Source organism: Ylistrum balloti, unplaced genomic scaffold, assembly GCF_031769215.1.
Source record: "Ylistrum balloti isolate Yb309-2 unplaced genomic scaffold, AGI_CSIRO_Ybal_v1 Utg370910, whole genome shotgun sequence".
NCBI lineage: Eukaryota > Metazoa > Mollusca > Bivalvia > Pectinida > Pectinidae > Ylistrum > Ylistrum balloti.
Window position 1 is genome coordinate 519,323 of NW_026782516.1, and position 16,856 is coordinate 536,178.

Here is a 16,856-nt window from a genome sequence, read left to right on the forward strand (position 1 = left end):
CAGAATCGTTAATGCAGGAGTTGAGCCAACGCTCTCCTGTATACCACCTGATATGTAGGACGATTAAGAAATAGTAAACAGTAAGAATAGCAATCAATAGCAACAAGCTCCGATAAAGTTATTTTTCTTAATTTGGAAAATCGTCCGAACTAAGGGCTTCTTCAGGACGATTTAATGGTAAAATTCGCCTCGCAGCAGATACTTAAAATCTAGGCATATTTATATTGTTTTATATGATGTAACAGTTAAAGTCATAGGAATATATTTGTTCTATAACATTTTATGGTGTTCCATCATGGCTATCTTTATAAGGACTTCATATACTGAGACACATTTAATAAATACTTTCTAGTAAAATTAGTTTATGATTATGTTTCTATTACACTATCATTTTCCCGTTTACTTATGTAGTAACCAGATGGAAGTATGATAAGGTTATACAGGCCTATTTGGTCAAGCGTATGAATACTACTTCTATGGTCAAGGCGAGACATCCACCAAAACGTAATACATACAGACATAAATGTTCACGTTCTGTGTAGTATTCGCCTATTATATCATTAGTACGCCAAATTGTAGTATATGACACTGTATACTACAAGTTACAGTGATTCGGTCGGTGAAGGAATAGATATATCTTCAAGGATTCGATATCAACAAACTCACATATCCGAAGTTGTTGTTAAGGGGTCTTACGGGCGACATTCTAATTATCTTGCACCTGAATTGTATAAATATCAAATTGAATACTGCCAATAGTCCATTGCTCAAATAATATTTCATAAGATGTACTTAATTACATTTATAATCAACTGATAAATACTCCTCAGAATTCGGACTGAAAGTTGAAAGTCTCATCTATGTAAGCACCATGCTATAACCATCTTTAAAATCTTTCTTGCATCTTCGAATTTACAGCTAATCAAGGCTTAACCTTCAACAAACCAGCACTTCTAAACTTTGTGTTATTTTCTACGTGCGTAATGACATAACTTATTGTCTAGGAATGCATTTTGAAGTACGGTGCCATAGAGACACTGACATTTAAAGCTCCTACATTATGTTGGTAATGGGTTTGTTTAGTTTTATAAGTGAAAAAGTTTAAATGTTATATTATTGTTTGCTTTCTAACATACAAATGTGTGGTGACCTTGATCTTTTAGTAAAATTCAATTTTGATAAAAAATGAATAAGAAAATAGGTCAGTGTATGGGAAACGAATGAGGTTTTATTAGGAAATGTTGAAGGGTTCTCGTGTTACTTTAAACGAGGTGGATTGCAGTATACCATTCCTGCTTTTCTTGAGTGGGAATACTAAGAATGGGATAAGTATACAAGTTATATATCATCTACGTAATAAATGAGACCAGATCTGGAACGAAAAATAACATGAAACACGCTAAGGTAATATGAAACGAATATTCAAATTTAAAATATAAAATAATTCTAGACGAAATGACCATTTTGATTAATAACCGAAGGTAAAATATCACGTACCAGTTTATTAATGCTTTTGACTTTGAGGGGAACTTGTACAATTCCCCAGAGGTGATGAAACCTGCAACAAACACCATAAAATAACTATTTGTAAGCAAAGTTAATTACAAATTGTCAATGTACTATGAAGGATGTGTATTTCAACGTACTTATACTTAAATGAAACAATAAAGGTTTAATGATTTCTCAGCTTAACAGGAAATGTTGACCTGGCTAATATCACTGAATCAATTCTTAATAACTTCTTTTTCTCAGTTATCTTTTAAATTTTTCACTGTATGTCGTCCTCTGTATGTAAAAACTTAATAATCAATGTGTATTATTCTTTGCATTGATACAACCTGGGTATTTATCAATTGAAATTGTAAGTGCAACGTATAGAGAGTTCGAAACTAAACAAAATACACATTACATTTACGATACATATCCATTGTAACATTACATGTCTATGATAACTTTCTTGATAATTATGTATGTTATAATGAACTACCATGAGAAATCAAAATAAACAATTCTAATGAGAATATCTAGTTTTCTTAATCATGAAATTTAGAACTGAAAATGATATAAATTCACAATGATAAATATGCAATGTATTTGTCTCAGCGAAAAAAAGAAATCTAAATGTTGCTGATACAGGCGTAATCTTCTTACTTTACCTACCCAGGGGCATCGCCATTGTGATAATTTGGATTTGACAATCCTATGATCACCTCCAGAAAATCTTTTGGTGCATAAACAGGACGAATTTGGGTCAAATCTGTAAAAAAATGAAAATGGAACTTACGCGTTTGACATTAATTGAGGACATCGCTTTAGTTCAATTTGCAAGCCTGGTAGTTTGTGTTGAAACGTTTTAAGTATTCCAGGTTATGATGTAAGCGTACTTGCAGTTAATTAACATCCTCTCAACAAAACTCAAAGCATTTCTACAATGCTATGACTTGTTCAGATCATCATCCGTAAAAGCATGTAGCCATTTCTGCTTTGATTGGAATTGGGCCACAGGCCAAAAGAGGCAAAAATATCAGCCGCATAGGTGTCGACTTTCTTCATTATTTCAAATTGTTTTTTAGATGATGCAATGATTGGCGTAAAATGTTGTGGGTGGAGGAATAATGGAGCTTGCATTTGTCGATTCTCAGGATTCGGAATCACATCGTTGTCAACTACAAAGAACGGCAGTAAATCGTCAAACAATCGGCAATAACATTAATGACGACAGGCGATGGTAGACATTTTGTATATCTTCATTGATTTCGGCAATTATACCCAATATACCGTACTCGTACCGATATGATATAGTATTCCTTTCGATGCACTAACGATGTACTTCTTAGTGATGAAGAACTCTTATACTAAAGTACTATTGTACTGCTGTATTTGTTTTTTTTTTTTTTTTTTTGCGGCGCTTTGATAACCTTAACACGAAAATGTGGTATTCGGCGTTCTTACATCGGTAGGACAACGATAATTCGGGAAGGCTGATATTACTTCTTTTCGTGAATGCTATCTGAAGATTTCCACATCGTTCTTTATTTTGTGCTCCGTTTCGATACAGGCAATGTAAATCGGCAGTATATGATATTAAACAGACTGCTTGTTTAATATCGGAATCCAGACCAGCGATACAAAAGGAGAAAAACATGAAAAACAGGATATTAATTGAATCTATCATGGGTGACTAGATAAAAACGTTTCTAGTTAATATTTACGGTTACTAGTAGGTTTGTATAAGCAGAGAGGTGTACGTAGCCTCACGTCTGCGAAAGGTAATAAATAAAGTAATTATTAATCCATTACGTGTTACAATATGCAAGGTCACGTACATCGAAGTGTAATGTTCAATGTGTGTATATATATATTACAAACGTATGTCCGAATCTGTTTTTCACCAAAGTTTATTGTGTAGTAGCATCGACCTTACACTATAATGTAATATATTTATCTTATTGACCATGGTCTGGCTGAGGGTGACGGTAGCCGACGTTGTGCCAGTCACCGGGTTGTGACATACCTTTTGTTTAATCAATATGTACATTTACAGTGCCACAGCCTTTATCACAAAAACACAAATAACGGAACACCATATGAAAGACCTTAAATGTTTATATCAGGATCACTTGCAGAAAAAGAAGTTCTACAAGTAGTATCTTTCCTTTACATGCAGTGATAAGAATATGCCAACAACCATACAAAGCAAAACCAAGCATCATAAATCAGTTTAACACATCAGATCTTTTTCGAAAATTGATATCTCGGGATTAATATATCAAGATTACTTTGGCGTTTCTTTGTTTCAGAAGACAAACTCCAACATCAGAAATCTTAAATTACACTATATTCTCGTTTAATTGCCTTTCGGTATACTCCTGTTTTACTGTGAATATCATTATCCGGTAAACAAAACTCTTATCCGCATTCGTGCTCATTGATGTATTTCTTATTTCATGACTCTTTTTTTTTACTTCTCTTGTTTCATGAATACACAAGTTCTTTTCCATTAAAAAGGTTTGCACTTTAGAATGCACAAGTTACAATCTTTTTTCACAAGTCACAGATTTATTCGTTTCGTTTTCTACATGTTATTCAAACTTGAACACAGAACATGATTCTCCATCCACATTTAACAACCAATTACTGAAAATGAAAACGAATTATTTGATATCACTTTTTAGCCTCAGGGTAATTCTTTATTTTCTATTTGTGTCATATCCAGCATTCCAACATGCTTGAATCAACACTATGATACAAGAGCTTTGTCCCAATTGACAGTAACAAAATTGCCTTTCAAGAGATTAGTTTCCAATTTTCTACAGATTTCTCTTAATTGCCATTTTTCGTTGTCACCACTGATGTGATGTGCCATTTCCTAGAAATCACTATTCTCCTTGCCCTGCAGTAATCTGTGGTTTAACTTTGACAATCCCCAACACAGTTTATGTCAAAGTGGTAAATCAATATGGCTTGATTTTAAAGTTAAGCAGAAATTTATGCAGCTCATTTTGTGAACCAAATTTGTAATGGTTTTAAGAAATAAGTTTTAATTTGTTCTTTAATAACAAAAACAACCATAATCACAATGTAGCTAGATGTACAATAATGAAAAAGGTTACTGACATGATGCTTGAACAGGAAAACATGTTCTGTGGCAATGTAAACCAGGAAAAAAGAATGTTTAACTCAATGAGCATGAATATTACAGAACAACTGTTTATGTGATGGGAACGAAAAGGGGCTCCTAACGTATTCCAACTGTAATTGAGAGTTAGTATAACACTTGTTTTGTTGTAAACTTAAATATTGTTGTAGAACTGTTACAACAAGAATTTTCTATAATCTGATTTTGCCTTTTTCTGATGCAAATTCTCAACAGCTGCTTTAGCGAGAATATCCTATAAAGTACAATTGATGGTCCAATATATTTTTAACCCGGTGGTACCTAGTATTGATCGGTACCTTTCTGGCAGACCTTCTGTCAAGTGCTGATAAACGTTACTAACTTATTGACCAAAGCAAAAAAATCGTTCCATACATGTCAAGACCAAAACTGTTGGGATAGAAAAAAATCTGGAACAAACTGACAGACGAAATATCAGGTTTTTAAATACAGTAATTTAAACAACATTACAATTTTGCGCCAACAACCTTGCCCACGCCAATTTGCTGCCTTTTCTTTAAGGATGTACTATTCTGATGTTTTTACCAGAAGTAAGACATAACTCAACATAAAATTAATTCCAACAGAACATCTAACACTTTTGTCTTTTTTTTATATATATATTTTGTCATCTGTAGTTGTACCTTTAAGTTGAAAACAGCAGATCTATATCACGTTGTGAAGAAATTTCGCTCATGGACTACATTTTTTGATGGCGTAGTTGACAGCGTGATTAATAGCGTCAACAATTTCCACTTTTTCTGGTTGTTACGCAACTCCTCATGAGTATAATTCATAGGCAGATTTAACTAATTTTGCATGAATTATCGCCACAAATCATTGATTCCAAATTTGTGAATTCCGACTTGGTGACCATTTTAGGATCCATAAATATTTTTTCAGCTGATTTCTTGATCTTTGAAAAAAAGGCTATTTGGGTAATAACTACAAAAAATAAAGCACATGACACCCACTTTTTTAATCAAGAAATGTATCCTCGAATTTTTCTCTATCAAACTAAACAGTTTTAAAATAGTTTTGATAGTTTTAAAACATCAACATAAGTAAATGGTAAAATAAAAAATGTATGTCAATTTGGAATATTTTCATTTCGAAAATGTATCACTAGAGAAAAAGTTCAATTCATAATTTTTCTTACTTCTCAGAGGAGTACATGCTGAATTTTTTCACTTCTATATTTGTGTTTTCTAAAATATATATTTGCACTCTTGATTGAATCTATATTAAACATAGTTAAAAGAAACAATTAAAAATAGACAATGGACAAGTGATATCAGTTATCCTTACTCTGTGAAGTCAATCATTAATAGTGGAAAACTCAGAGAAATGCGTAATGACATATTACCACAAACAATGCAAGTGCAGAAATTTTCTATTAATTGATATTAAATGAGAGCTCTTTAGAGACTGAAGGTACCCACTGCCAGCATAAAAAACGCATTTTTAGCTGCTGAAAAAAGCTCAGTAATGACAGTATTGACCAATCAGCTTAGAATGTGGCATATCCTGTATCTAAGTGTTCAACACTTACTTCCTTGTTCTACAATGATACAAAATTTGTTTAACTGCAATGTGTTTGTGTATTGGTTGCAGCTGGTTTACCTATACTTTAATGATCAGTAATGAAAACAATATACCTGGACCATCTGTTCCCAGTTCTGTCCATCTGTGGATAATGTCCCTTTGGTCTTTTTCAGGTCTCTGCAATCAAACAAATAAATGTGTTATTTTCATATTTTAAACAGCACTTTGATGCTGGTTGTCTATCATGTGTGCTTTCCAAGGATAATTCAACTTAATCCTAATCCTAAAAAAAGGGGAACCCTGTGAACAAAGAAAACTTGTTACAAATAGATGCTTTTCTTGAATATTAAAAAACAAAAATATGAACAAATCTGTACAGGGACAGTAAAACAAGTCTTGATAAACATATTACTTGATTTCTAGTACAAAATATCAAATTAGAATATCAGGTCCTTATATGTCTTACCTGTCCCCTTTGTTAGTATGGACAATTTTAGCCAAACACAAATACACTGAATCTCCCACCTCCAATATAACAAAATTCCAAGTTTAATATAATTCTAATCAATGATTTGTGAACACTATGGATGTATTGTTTAAAAATTGATGCACTCTAAAACATGAAAGGACATTTTGACCATTCTTCGATTCTCGAAGTTCACTTTAATATGACATCTACATATCACCCATAATATTGTTGCTTTCCAATGTAGGGGGAAGAAAACTTGTCTGGTATTCTAGAAACTTGTTTCAAGTGTTCAGTATGCCTTTAGAGTAAATCTGCAGTAACAAATGTACCAAATACTCTGTAGTTATTACAGGTTTAGCTTTACTTGTTCTGTATAAAAAACTGAGCTTCATGTTTTTTATAAACTTATAAGTACGAATTCTTAATATCCCTAGGTTTCAGAGCTGCTCAACGATAAAATCTGGAAAATATTTTGTAATGATAGATGTGTGGAGGTGCAAACTTTAAGATTAATTATTTTCAGCTATACTAAGTTATTTTAATTTGGAGTTAAAGTTTTTGAGCAACAGATCATCATGCAAAACTATAAAGTCAGATATTGATCACTCAGATGTGAGCTAAAAATCACCACTTTCGTCTCCCTCATCCACACCCTCCTACTCCTTACGACTGTATATTTTTTCCCAATAAGAAAGTCTGATTTTAATCTAATTCCTTACTCAGTTTATAACCAGCATCATAAACTGAAATGGAATCTCATGTCTTATCACCAAATCTTCAAAATCGCTCATCACAATCTAAATTGTCAAAGTGAAAATACTGCAATAATTGTATGTGTGATACCCAAAACAGTGTTTTTTCTAAGTCATTAAGTCTAGTAATTTGTTGTGTACAAAAATCAATAAATTGTTTCAACTTTTGAAAAATGAGACATAAATGAAAATTCTAGGAATGTTCTACAGACATTTGAAATATAAATGAATAGATTATTGCTTAAAGGAAAAGGCACAATCTTATCAGACTCACAAAAAACAGTAAGGTTAGTAGATGGCCCTGCATCTTAACACTTCAGACAGTCAACAAATTGAAAACAAACAATGCAAATTGGTGTCGAGGTGTTATCAAGAAAAATAAATATGGTCACTTGTATTGACAATAATGATTTTTAAATGAGTTATACAAGTCTTTGATATTAATGTCCTTATCTCTGTCTGTGCGACAGAACAGTCTCCTGAGGTAATACTGTTTTCAGAGCGTTGGTAATCTTTATCTATAGATTTCTTTGTTACATGTATCACAGTTTAACATTTTCCATTTAAAAGATATATAATCATCGCTTACAAAGGAAATCTTCCCTAATTATAGAAAAAAAACTTTGCATCACATGGTTTGTATTTTTGGGAGCAGTTGGCAACATTTTGTAGATAAAGTTTGGGTATTAATGCCAGTAATTTAAGGAACAAACACAGCACTGTGTCACATAATCAATAACTGTATAAAACAGAGTTGTCTCAAACCTACATATGTAAGTAAAAAATACTGTAAATAACACCTACATGCCATCATCTGGTACATAATTTTTGTTGTGCATATATCTTTATGATGTTAGTATCTCATCAAAAGGGAATTAAAAAAAAAACCATGATATAAGCTTATAACGTTACGAAGTATCTGCGATGAACTGCAAACACACATTACACATATTGAAATATGTTTCCCTCTGAAATGAATTTTTTTTTCTTTTAAATTTGTCAGTCAGCCATTTTATATATCTCCACTTTTATCTTATGCTAAGTTTAAAATTCAAACTAGAACCTAAGTTACATTAAGTAATGTAATATTCAACTGTATGGAAAAGACCGTGTATACAAAAATGTATGACCACTGTACGCAATGAAATAGAAAGAAACTTTGAACAAACTAATCCTTGGCTTCCGATCCTGACGTATTGACTTATATATTAAAGATATCAGGGGAGAATTCAATCAATATCTGCTGGTTCTACCCTACAGCACTATCAGAGAGGACTGTGCTATCTTATCTCTGCCCTTCAGGTTTTGGCTGGAGGGGTTTCAAGTTATCCATACTGTCTCTGCTGCCAAGTATTACCTATATTAGTCCCTACCCAACATCATTTTAGGGAAGGGGGTCAACATTACTCATCATGTCCCTCCTCAACAGCACTTTAAGGAAGAGGGTCCATACTTTGTCCAGAATCACTTTGCCATATTACTCATGATGCTCAAACTTTAAATCACTTTCAAGGAAGTAATTCACATTATCCATACTGTCCCTACAGTCCATCACTTTGAGTAAGTTAGGCATTAACCATGGTATCCTTAGCCAACAGCACCAAATTGGAGAAGTTTTGGTTGCTGGTTTGCTGGGTTTGCACACTGAAGAATCTAGCAGGACAGGGTTATAATTACTCATGCCATCACATCCTGCAGGCCTTTCACGGAGAAGGTTCAAACCCTGGGCTATCAGGGAATTGGTTAAAAAGCACCCATGTCAAATCTGCCCTGAGCACAACCTTGTGAAAAGAGGTTCAAAGTGCCTGTTGCTTGCTGCAATATCTTGAGAAAGGGAGTTCAAACTACTTAAGTTTCACCAGCTAACAGAGCATTGAGGCTGGAGACACAAATTATACGTCGTATCTGTTTTACAATATATCTTACAAATTGCTTGTACTAGCCATAAGAGATTTAAAATAAAAGAGCCTTGAAGCTGCCAGTCTAAGCATGTTTATCTCATTTCATTTTCTGTCTTTAGACCTGACCAAACCCATTTGAAATCAATAATCAGATGATTCAGGCAACATTTTGATAATCAAAGTTTCAATGGGTTTTAAAGACAGAATTTAAATGTTTCGGTGGACGACAACCTCTCCTACTTAAGTAAATACATAGAAAAAGGAGAGATTTGCCTTCATTAACTTTTATTTGCTGTTTTTGAAATTTGTCAATAAGCCTGTAGATTTATAATACAGCAAATAAGCATTTACATTTCAAAGTTGTCTGTTTGTAACAATGAAGAGTGCTGCTTAATAAATTATTTCAGAATATCGACCAATGTTAACATCTTCATGACCTGTACAGTTAGAGAGTATCTACAAACTCAGACTGTATAATCATCACTTATATCATTGAATCATTCAGAATAAATGGAAGAATGCCAAACAGACATTTGTTTCCAAGCAGCAAAATATTTCAAGATATGAAATTTGGTTGCCCTCAGTCAAGAAACTATGCAAAATCTGTCAGATTGTATATAGTAACGGTGCAAGCCATACATCATAACCTGGTAATATCAAACATTTCTCGTATTTGTAAATAACATTAAATGATGAGATTCAGATATTTAAAATCCATCACTAGTTTATATTTCTCACAACTTTAATTTATTTTCCCAGTTTTACCAATAAATCAAGATCTGAAATTCCTAGCCTGATACTAATAGTCTCTAATTGACAGAGCTCAGCCTTTTCTCCGAAACATCATTACTTAGCAATGTCTTATATTGATTTTCTTTTCAAGATATGTTATTGTGGATTTACTATCCAATAATGACTGAAGCATAGCTTTTTTACTCTTGTCTTCATATTATTGACAATAACTTTTTGGTATGATTTTAATATTCTAAACATCAAAGAAAGGCATAATTTCCTTTTTTCGAAAAAAGAGAGAGGAGATTTCCATACAAAATCAAAATGCTAAAAAATAAAGGGAGATTACTCCTTCAAAAATTGCTGAATCAAACTGATGCTATGGAAAACACCACTTCATCTCATGGTGATTTAGGCCTACAAATGAAAACTAGGATATATGATCTTTGGACAAGATTAGCATTATGTAAACAAAAAGGCCTGTAATTGTAATATACTAAACCAAATATAGTCAAATCAAACTGCCATTCAGGAAAGCACAATTTTGTGTCATAATATGATGCCTACTAAGATTAAATACATTGGTTGTAAACTGTGTGAAGGAAAACATTGTTTCATCTCATCATGATTTAAGTCTACAAATGAAAACTGAGAGAAATGATTTTTGGGCAAGGTTAACAGCAGACCATCAAAGCTACAATTATCAATTACTTCTGTGGTTAAGGGATGCAAGGTAGGAAAGGCGAGACTTAACATGACACTGAAACACTCCAAGGATGAGAAAGTCCGGCAGGCAGACACTCATGTAAAGACAGGGAGGAAGTGGTCAGCAAGTAAGATATGCTGTAGATGATACTGAGAACAGGCTCAGATGCAAAGACATAGCAGGGACAGTTTGCTGCAGAAGATAGGGTCTGGGAACCACTCACAGACAACAATGGAAATCTAACACATCTAAGAATATAGAGAGAAAAGGGGATCAGTGCAGTGTGAGATCAGGAGGAGGAGAAAGCAGTACAAAAGCAGTGGAGATTGGCTGCCATGGTGCATGAACAAGATATGACACAGAGGACAGACAGCTTACATGGAAGGACATCTAGCAATGTCCATCATTTCAGATGAAGGTCCTCCTGCGTTCAGTTTATGACATCTTACCATCACCGGCCAATCTCCACATGTGGGGATTAGTGCCAGACCCGGCATGTGCACTGTATGGCAAAAGAGAGACCTTGGACCATGTGCCGACGAGCTGCCAAATGACACGAAGTCAGGGCTATTACTATGGAGACATAATGAAGTACTCCTTGAGCTTGCAGATACCTTGGAAAAGGAAAGTAAGGCCAAGAGGAAAGTTGACAAACAGAAGGCTTTTACCATAAACTTTGTGAAGGAAGGACAGAGTACTCCAGCACTGGGAACCAACAGGAAAGGAGGACTACTGGAAATGTCAGACAAGTGGACAATGGATGTGGATTTGAATCGTCTTTTCCTGACATTGTCCACACAAATCTCAGACCTGACATGGTATGGTGGTCCAAGGAGAGGGAGAAGTTGATACTGGTAGAGATGACTGTGAAGATGTGGACAAGACAATGAGAGGAAACATGCCAAGTACAAGGACCTGTTAACAGAGTGTCAGGAGCAGGGATGACAGACATGGAACTTCCCTGTGGAAGTTGGGTGCAGGGGTTTCCCAGCACAATCAGCGTGGATAATGTTCAGCACACTAGGAGTTTGGGGGAAGGAGAGGAAAGGAGTAGTACAGGGTCTCATCCAAACAACTGAACGTGCCTACATTTGGCTGTGGATGAAGAAAGAGGATAGCACCTGGAAGCCAACCGTTGGAGCATGTGACTGATCACCACTATGGACCCACCATACAGAGAGTGTTCTGAGTTAGGGGTTGAAACGTTCAGTGAAAGAGGACTCAGCTGACAACTCCAATGGAATCGGCATCTGTACTATATAAGTTTCATTATGGATACAACAAAGTGCCGTAATCATAATACACTCATCCAAATAGAGTCAAATCAAACAACCATTCAGGCATGCACAACTTTGTGTCATGGTGATGATACCAGCTAACCATGAAATACGTTGGTTGTAAACTGTGGGAGGAAATAAAATATGTGAAAGTTTATGTCAGATGGATGGACAACACTATACTGTAATACATCCAATCAAAATTTTTGACAGGAGTATAAAAAATGTTGCTATTATAGTCCCCAAAAACTTGATACCAAATCCTTCCACATGCAGATCCCAGTTAAGTTGTCAATGATGAAACTGTGTGCCCCCAAAGCTCCATGCTCAATCCTTAATTACTTAAATGACTACCTGTTGATGTCATATCAGAGGATCATTGTAATTTAGTATAAATATCAAACCTAAGAGTACCCATTGTTATTTTTATTGGTAGATATCTTTACACTGACAAAATAAAAACATCCAGTACAAATTGTTCATACTTACTTTCCTGGCTAGAGGCATGTTTAACTCCGTGCACATGCTGTTTAAACTTTTCAATATTCTTTTTTCCCAATTTTGCTGCAAGAATAAAATAGTTAAGTAAGTTCAACCTTAAAAAGCTTAGTAAATACCAAAACTTAGGTACTTTCTACATAACAAAAAAAATCTGAGTTTTGGTGGTAATGTTGGGGGAGGGAGGCGATAATAAAAATCTGAAATCAAAAGCAAACAGTATTTATATGGCATTCCCTAACTTTAGACTGATCTTTTTTACATACATGTATCATTAAAGCATATTAAAACAAAGTGTAACAGGAAACCATTTGTTTGAAGTTTCTAAATAATATCCTATTAAATAATAACAATTTGAATAACCAATTTCTGAAATGAATTTCTTGATGATCTGTCAAAATCAGTGTAGATCTGATGTTGAATTTCTAATGGTGTCTTGTATGGTAATGTGCAAAACAATTCTTAGCTTTAAAAAGAAAACAAATCATAATTCTATTTCTGTAAAGAGTGAGATGACAAACAAAGCAAAGTACTGTTAATTCATCCATGGAGTGTATATACTTTCTGGTATAACATAGGTAACTGGCATGCACTGAATGATAAAAGACATCTTTCTGTTTCCCATGTAAACATAACACATATTCCATGTCCATGCCCAATATGTTGAAATAGACATTTATCATGTTAACATAACACATATTCCATGTCCATGCCCAATATGTTGAAATAGACATTTATCATGTAAACATAACACATATTCCATGTCCATGCCCAATATGTTGAAATAGACATTTATCATGTTAACATAACACATATTTCATGTCCATGCCCAATATGTAGAAATAGTCATTTCTCATATTAACATAACACATATTCCATGTCCATGCCCAATATGTTGAAATAGACATTTATCATGTTAACATAACACATATTCCATGTCCATGCCCAATATGTTGAAATAGACATTTATCATGTTAACATAACACAAAGTCCATGTCCATGCCCAATATGTTGAAATAGACATTTCTCATGTTAACATAACACATAGTCCACGTCCATTCCCAATATGTTGAAAAAGACAATGATTTTTTCTCTTGTATGGTGTATTATGATGTAATTCAAAATTCACATGAAGAGAATGGGACAGAACAAATGGCCATTTGTTTTTCATTACAGTATATTAGTGTAACCCTGGTAAAATACTAGCCGCAATATACCATTCGGCTAGAGAGAACTTCTCTTTAGCTCGATTGGTTGAGCATCAGACTAGTAAGCCAGGGGTCCCGGGTTCGATTCCTAGCAGAGGCATTGAGATGAAAAATGACCTCTGTTACATTGGCGCCCATGTAGGGACCCGGGAATAGTACTTAGTCATGCCCCATCAGCATCTCTGTAACCCCTGGAAACTCGAGGACGAGTTATTTCCTGGAGGGGGAGTATGTAACCCTGGTAAAATACTAGCCGCAACATACCATTCGGCTAGAGAGAACTTCTCTTTAGCTCAATTGGTTGAGCGTCAGACTAGTAAGCCAGGGGTCCCGGATTTGATTCCTAGCAAAGGCATTGAGATGAAAAATGACCTCTGTTACATTAGAATAGCACAAATTTTGTGATTATACAATAAGCATATCAGTATATATTTGTAGAAAACATAGAATGACACCCCCAGCTAATCTGTAAATACTGCTCTTCATTTTACTAAGAAAATCTCATCATCTGTACCTTCTGATATTCATTTCAATTCTAAAAGAGAATTTTCTCTTATTTCACTTTTGATTACAGGAACAAATTGCGACAGAAATTGGATGAAATCTCTTGAAGTTGAGATCTAAATAGTATTGTGGTGCTATAAGAAAGGTGATAAACAGCATAACAGTTGAAGTACTTACCTGTGCTTTTCTAAGGTATAACAAGGGTTCTTTCAAATGCTCAACAGGAGGAAGAGGATATGGTATCTTTGGGTGACATTGAATATATTTGAATATTGCATTCCTCAGCTTCCTGTCCCACCCTTGAAAAAAAACCAATAACAATTAGAGATGCTATTCCCTCTTCACTGAAATTTTATGCAGAGTTCACAAAAAAAATATTCATGTTGTTTATCTATATTGTTTTATTTACTAAAAGATAAATAATGTTCATATGAAGTAAAAACTGACAATTTTTTTTCACACTTACCCGAGTTGACAAGACCTGTTTGAACACCTTTCCTCACATCAGATAATCTAAGGTGTGTTTTTGCTACTTCTACCTGTGTAGGTGAAAATGAAAACAAATGCATGTTTAGTGTCGATGATTTTATCATTACATTCCCAACCGCCCATCAACACATAAAAGGTCATTAGAAAAAAAGAAAGAAAACATTAAATAGTTACAACATATCTTTGGATAAAGGCATAAAAAATAGAATTATTTTCCAGTTAATGAAAACGAATCACTGAAATGATTGTTTTTTACAAATTGTCATTATATCAATCATGTATATTTGAATATTACTCAAATTACTAGAGTTGTTAATCTTAAAATGATCACTTTATTGTCAAAAACAAAAAGACTGTGAAGAGGGCATTTTTCATACATGAACAGACTACACTTATACAAAGTACATGTGTAATGTACCCAACATTAATTACAGTTGCATATAAGGTTATACAAATGGCTGAAAAAAAAAGTAAAAGATAGATATACTTCAGTGGTTGGATTGTTTTAAATTACAATTTATATAAAAATAACATGCATTACTTGAAGTGTGTTCTGAATTAAAAGAGTTAACTCATTTTTACTCTCTTTGATTCAGTTACATTGTAGATGACCCTATTTGGGCAATTGTATACTGTCTGTATATGAGCAGATCATCACATTATTTTAAGGTGGAATATTGTGACTGGAGCAGCCATCGTCAATGGAAAGATTTTACAACATCCATGGACATTTCTGTGTTGGATGTTGTTTGAAGTACTTCTGAGAAATTTAGTGGATATCAGTTCACTATTTTTGGTGACTAAGCAATTTACATAAGTGATTGTAAACAATAATATGGTAAGAGCGTGCTTGTTAATAGGAGTTGTGTGTGACGTGTATTTGGGAGATATGTTTATATCTATAGATATGCGGGTATTCAAAGATGTACACAGTGTAATAAAGTCTTGTAGACATTGTATATTTGACGTTTGAGCCATTCTTATATCAGCGATGCCAGTCGTACTTGTCTAGGTTACAATTTTGTTGGCAGTGGTGTGATAGGCGACTTTGCATATAACAAACTCTGAATATATATTCCTGTATTTTAATGTTTACAAAATTGATTATCCTTAGTCAGGAATTAGAATATTTATTAATATTTACAGGTACGGTTCTTACATCACCTATTTGTTTGTGAATGACACATGCGTACACATGTAAGACTACGCATAAAAGATGCACTACATTGCAATTTGATATATTTGATATTTTACAAGTGTAGTGGCCGTGTGGCGAACTTCTGTATAAAATAGCACAGCTACACGCCCCTTACCTGTGCTGCATTCTGTAAGTCAGTGTACAATTTTGATGACTTTAATTCATGTATCAGCTCCTTCATATAAGCTTGTGCCAAAGGCGGTTCTCCCATCTTGGTTGAAAAGGATATGCCAAGCTAAAGGGTACTCGGATAGGCTACCAAGAAGGCCTATGGAGTCCTTAGCAACAGGATAAACCGTTGGCTGAAAGATACTAGAATCTGACACGCATAACTCAAGTTCTAGTATATTTCAACTATATAATAAATATATTACTACTTTATATTAACAACTGAACGACGTAGTATTCTGAATCTAGCCCGCAAGCACATCGGTCATATTGAAACATATCCAGATTTTCCATCCGATAAAATTTCCTTCTAAGGTAGGAGAGTTATCTAACAGGGGAGGTAACATTGAATAAAAATGCGCCACAGCACACTCCGCGGGAACTTGGAGTAAACTTGTCAGTTTGGACAACATACAGATCATACGACTGAATAAGCTTTTTATCAATATTAGATCCGCTCACAATTATAGCTAAAGTTTTAATCAAAATGACGTGGACATGTTTATTGCATTTTAAGGGTTCACGACGATTTATGGCTGTGTCGCGTGGATGTTGAATCAATTTGAAATGAAATAGCAGTCAGGACCCTTCAGACTAGATTTGTTTGATATCCAAGTTCCACGCCTAACATAAACGTTAACACACACATAACTCTCAAACACCTGACAAAGCGATTTTCTGGGTATAATTTCAAAGAGGTGGTCTACTAGTATATCTTAAAAGAACGCATTTCATTTTCCATTCACACAATG

The 16,856-nt window shown here is 34.2% G+C and overlaps 1 protein-coding gene across 1 annotated transcript in view; it reads right to left on the minus strand.

The window, feature by feature from the left end:
- LOC132559429 (TBC1 domain family member 19-like) overlaps nucleotides 1-16,347 on the minus strand; it is a 42,158-nt gene extending 25,811 nt beyond the window's left edge. Inside the window, exons 1-7 of the mRNA XM_060224043.1 lie at nucleotides 16,052-16,347; nucleotides 14,716-14,788; nucleotides 14,427-14,548; nucleotides 12,529-12,603; nucleotides 6,316-6,379; nucleotides 2,161-2,257; nucleotides 1,498-1,558 (exon numbers count right to left, since the gene is read on the minus strand). Of these exons, the coding sequence (XP_060080026.1) occupies nucleotides 1,498-1,558; nucleotides 2,161-2,257; nucleotides 6,316-6,379; nucleotides 12,529-12,603; nucleotides 14,427-14,548; nucleotides 14,716-14,788; nucleotides 16,052-16,147 (588 nt within the window). The 5' untranslated portion in view covers nucleotides 16,148-16,347. The remainder of the gene's footprint in view (nucleotides 1-1,497; nucleotides 1,559-2,160; nucleotides 2,258-6,315; nucleotides 6,380-12,528; nucleotides 12,604-14,426; nucleotides 14,549-14,715; nucleotides 14,789-16,051) is intronic.
- Nucleotides 16,348-16,856: the final 509 nt, after the last annotated feature.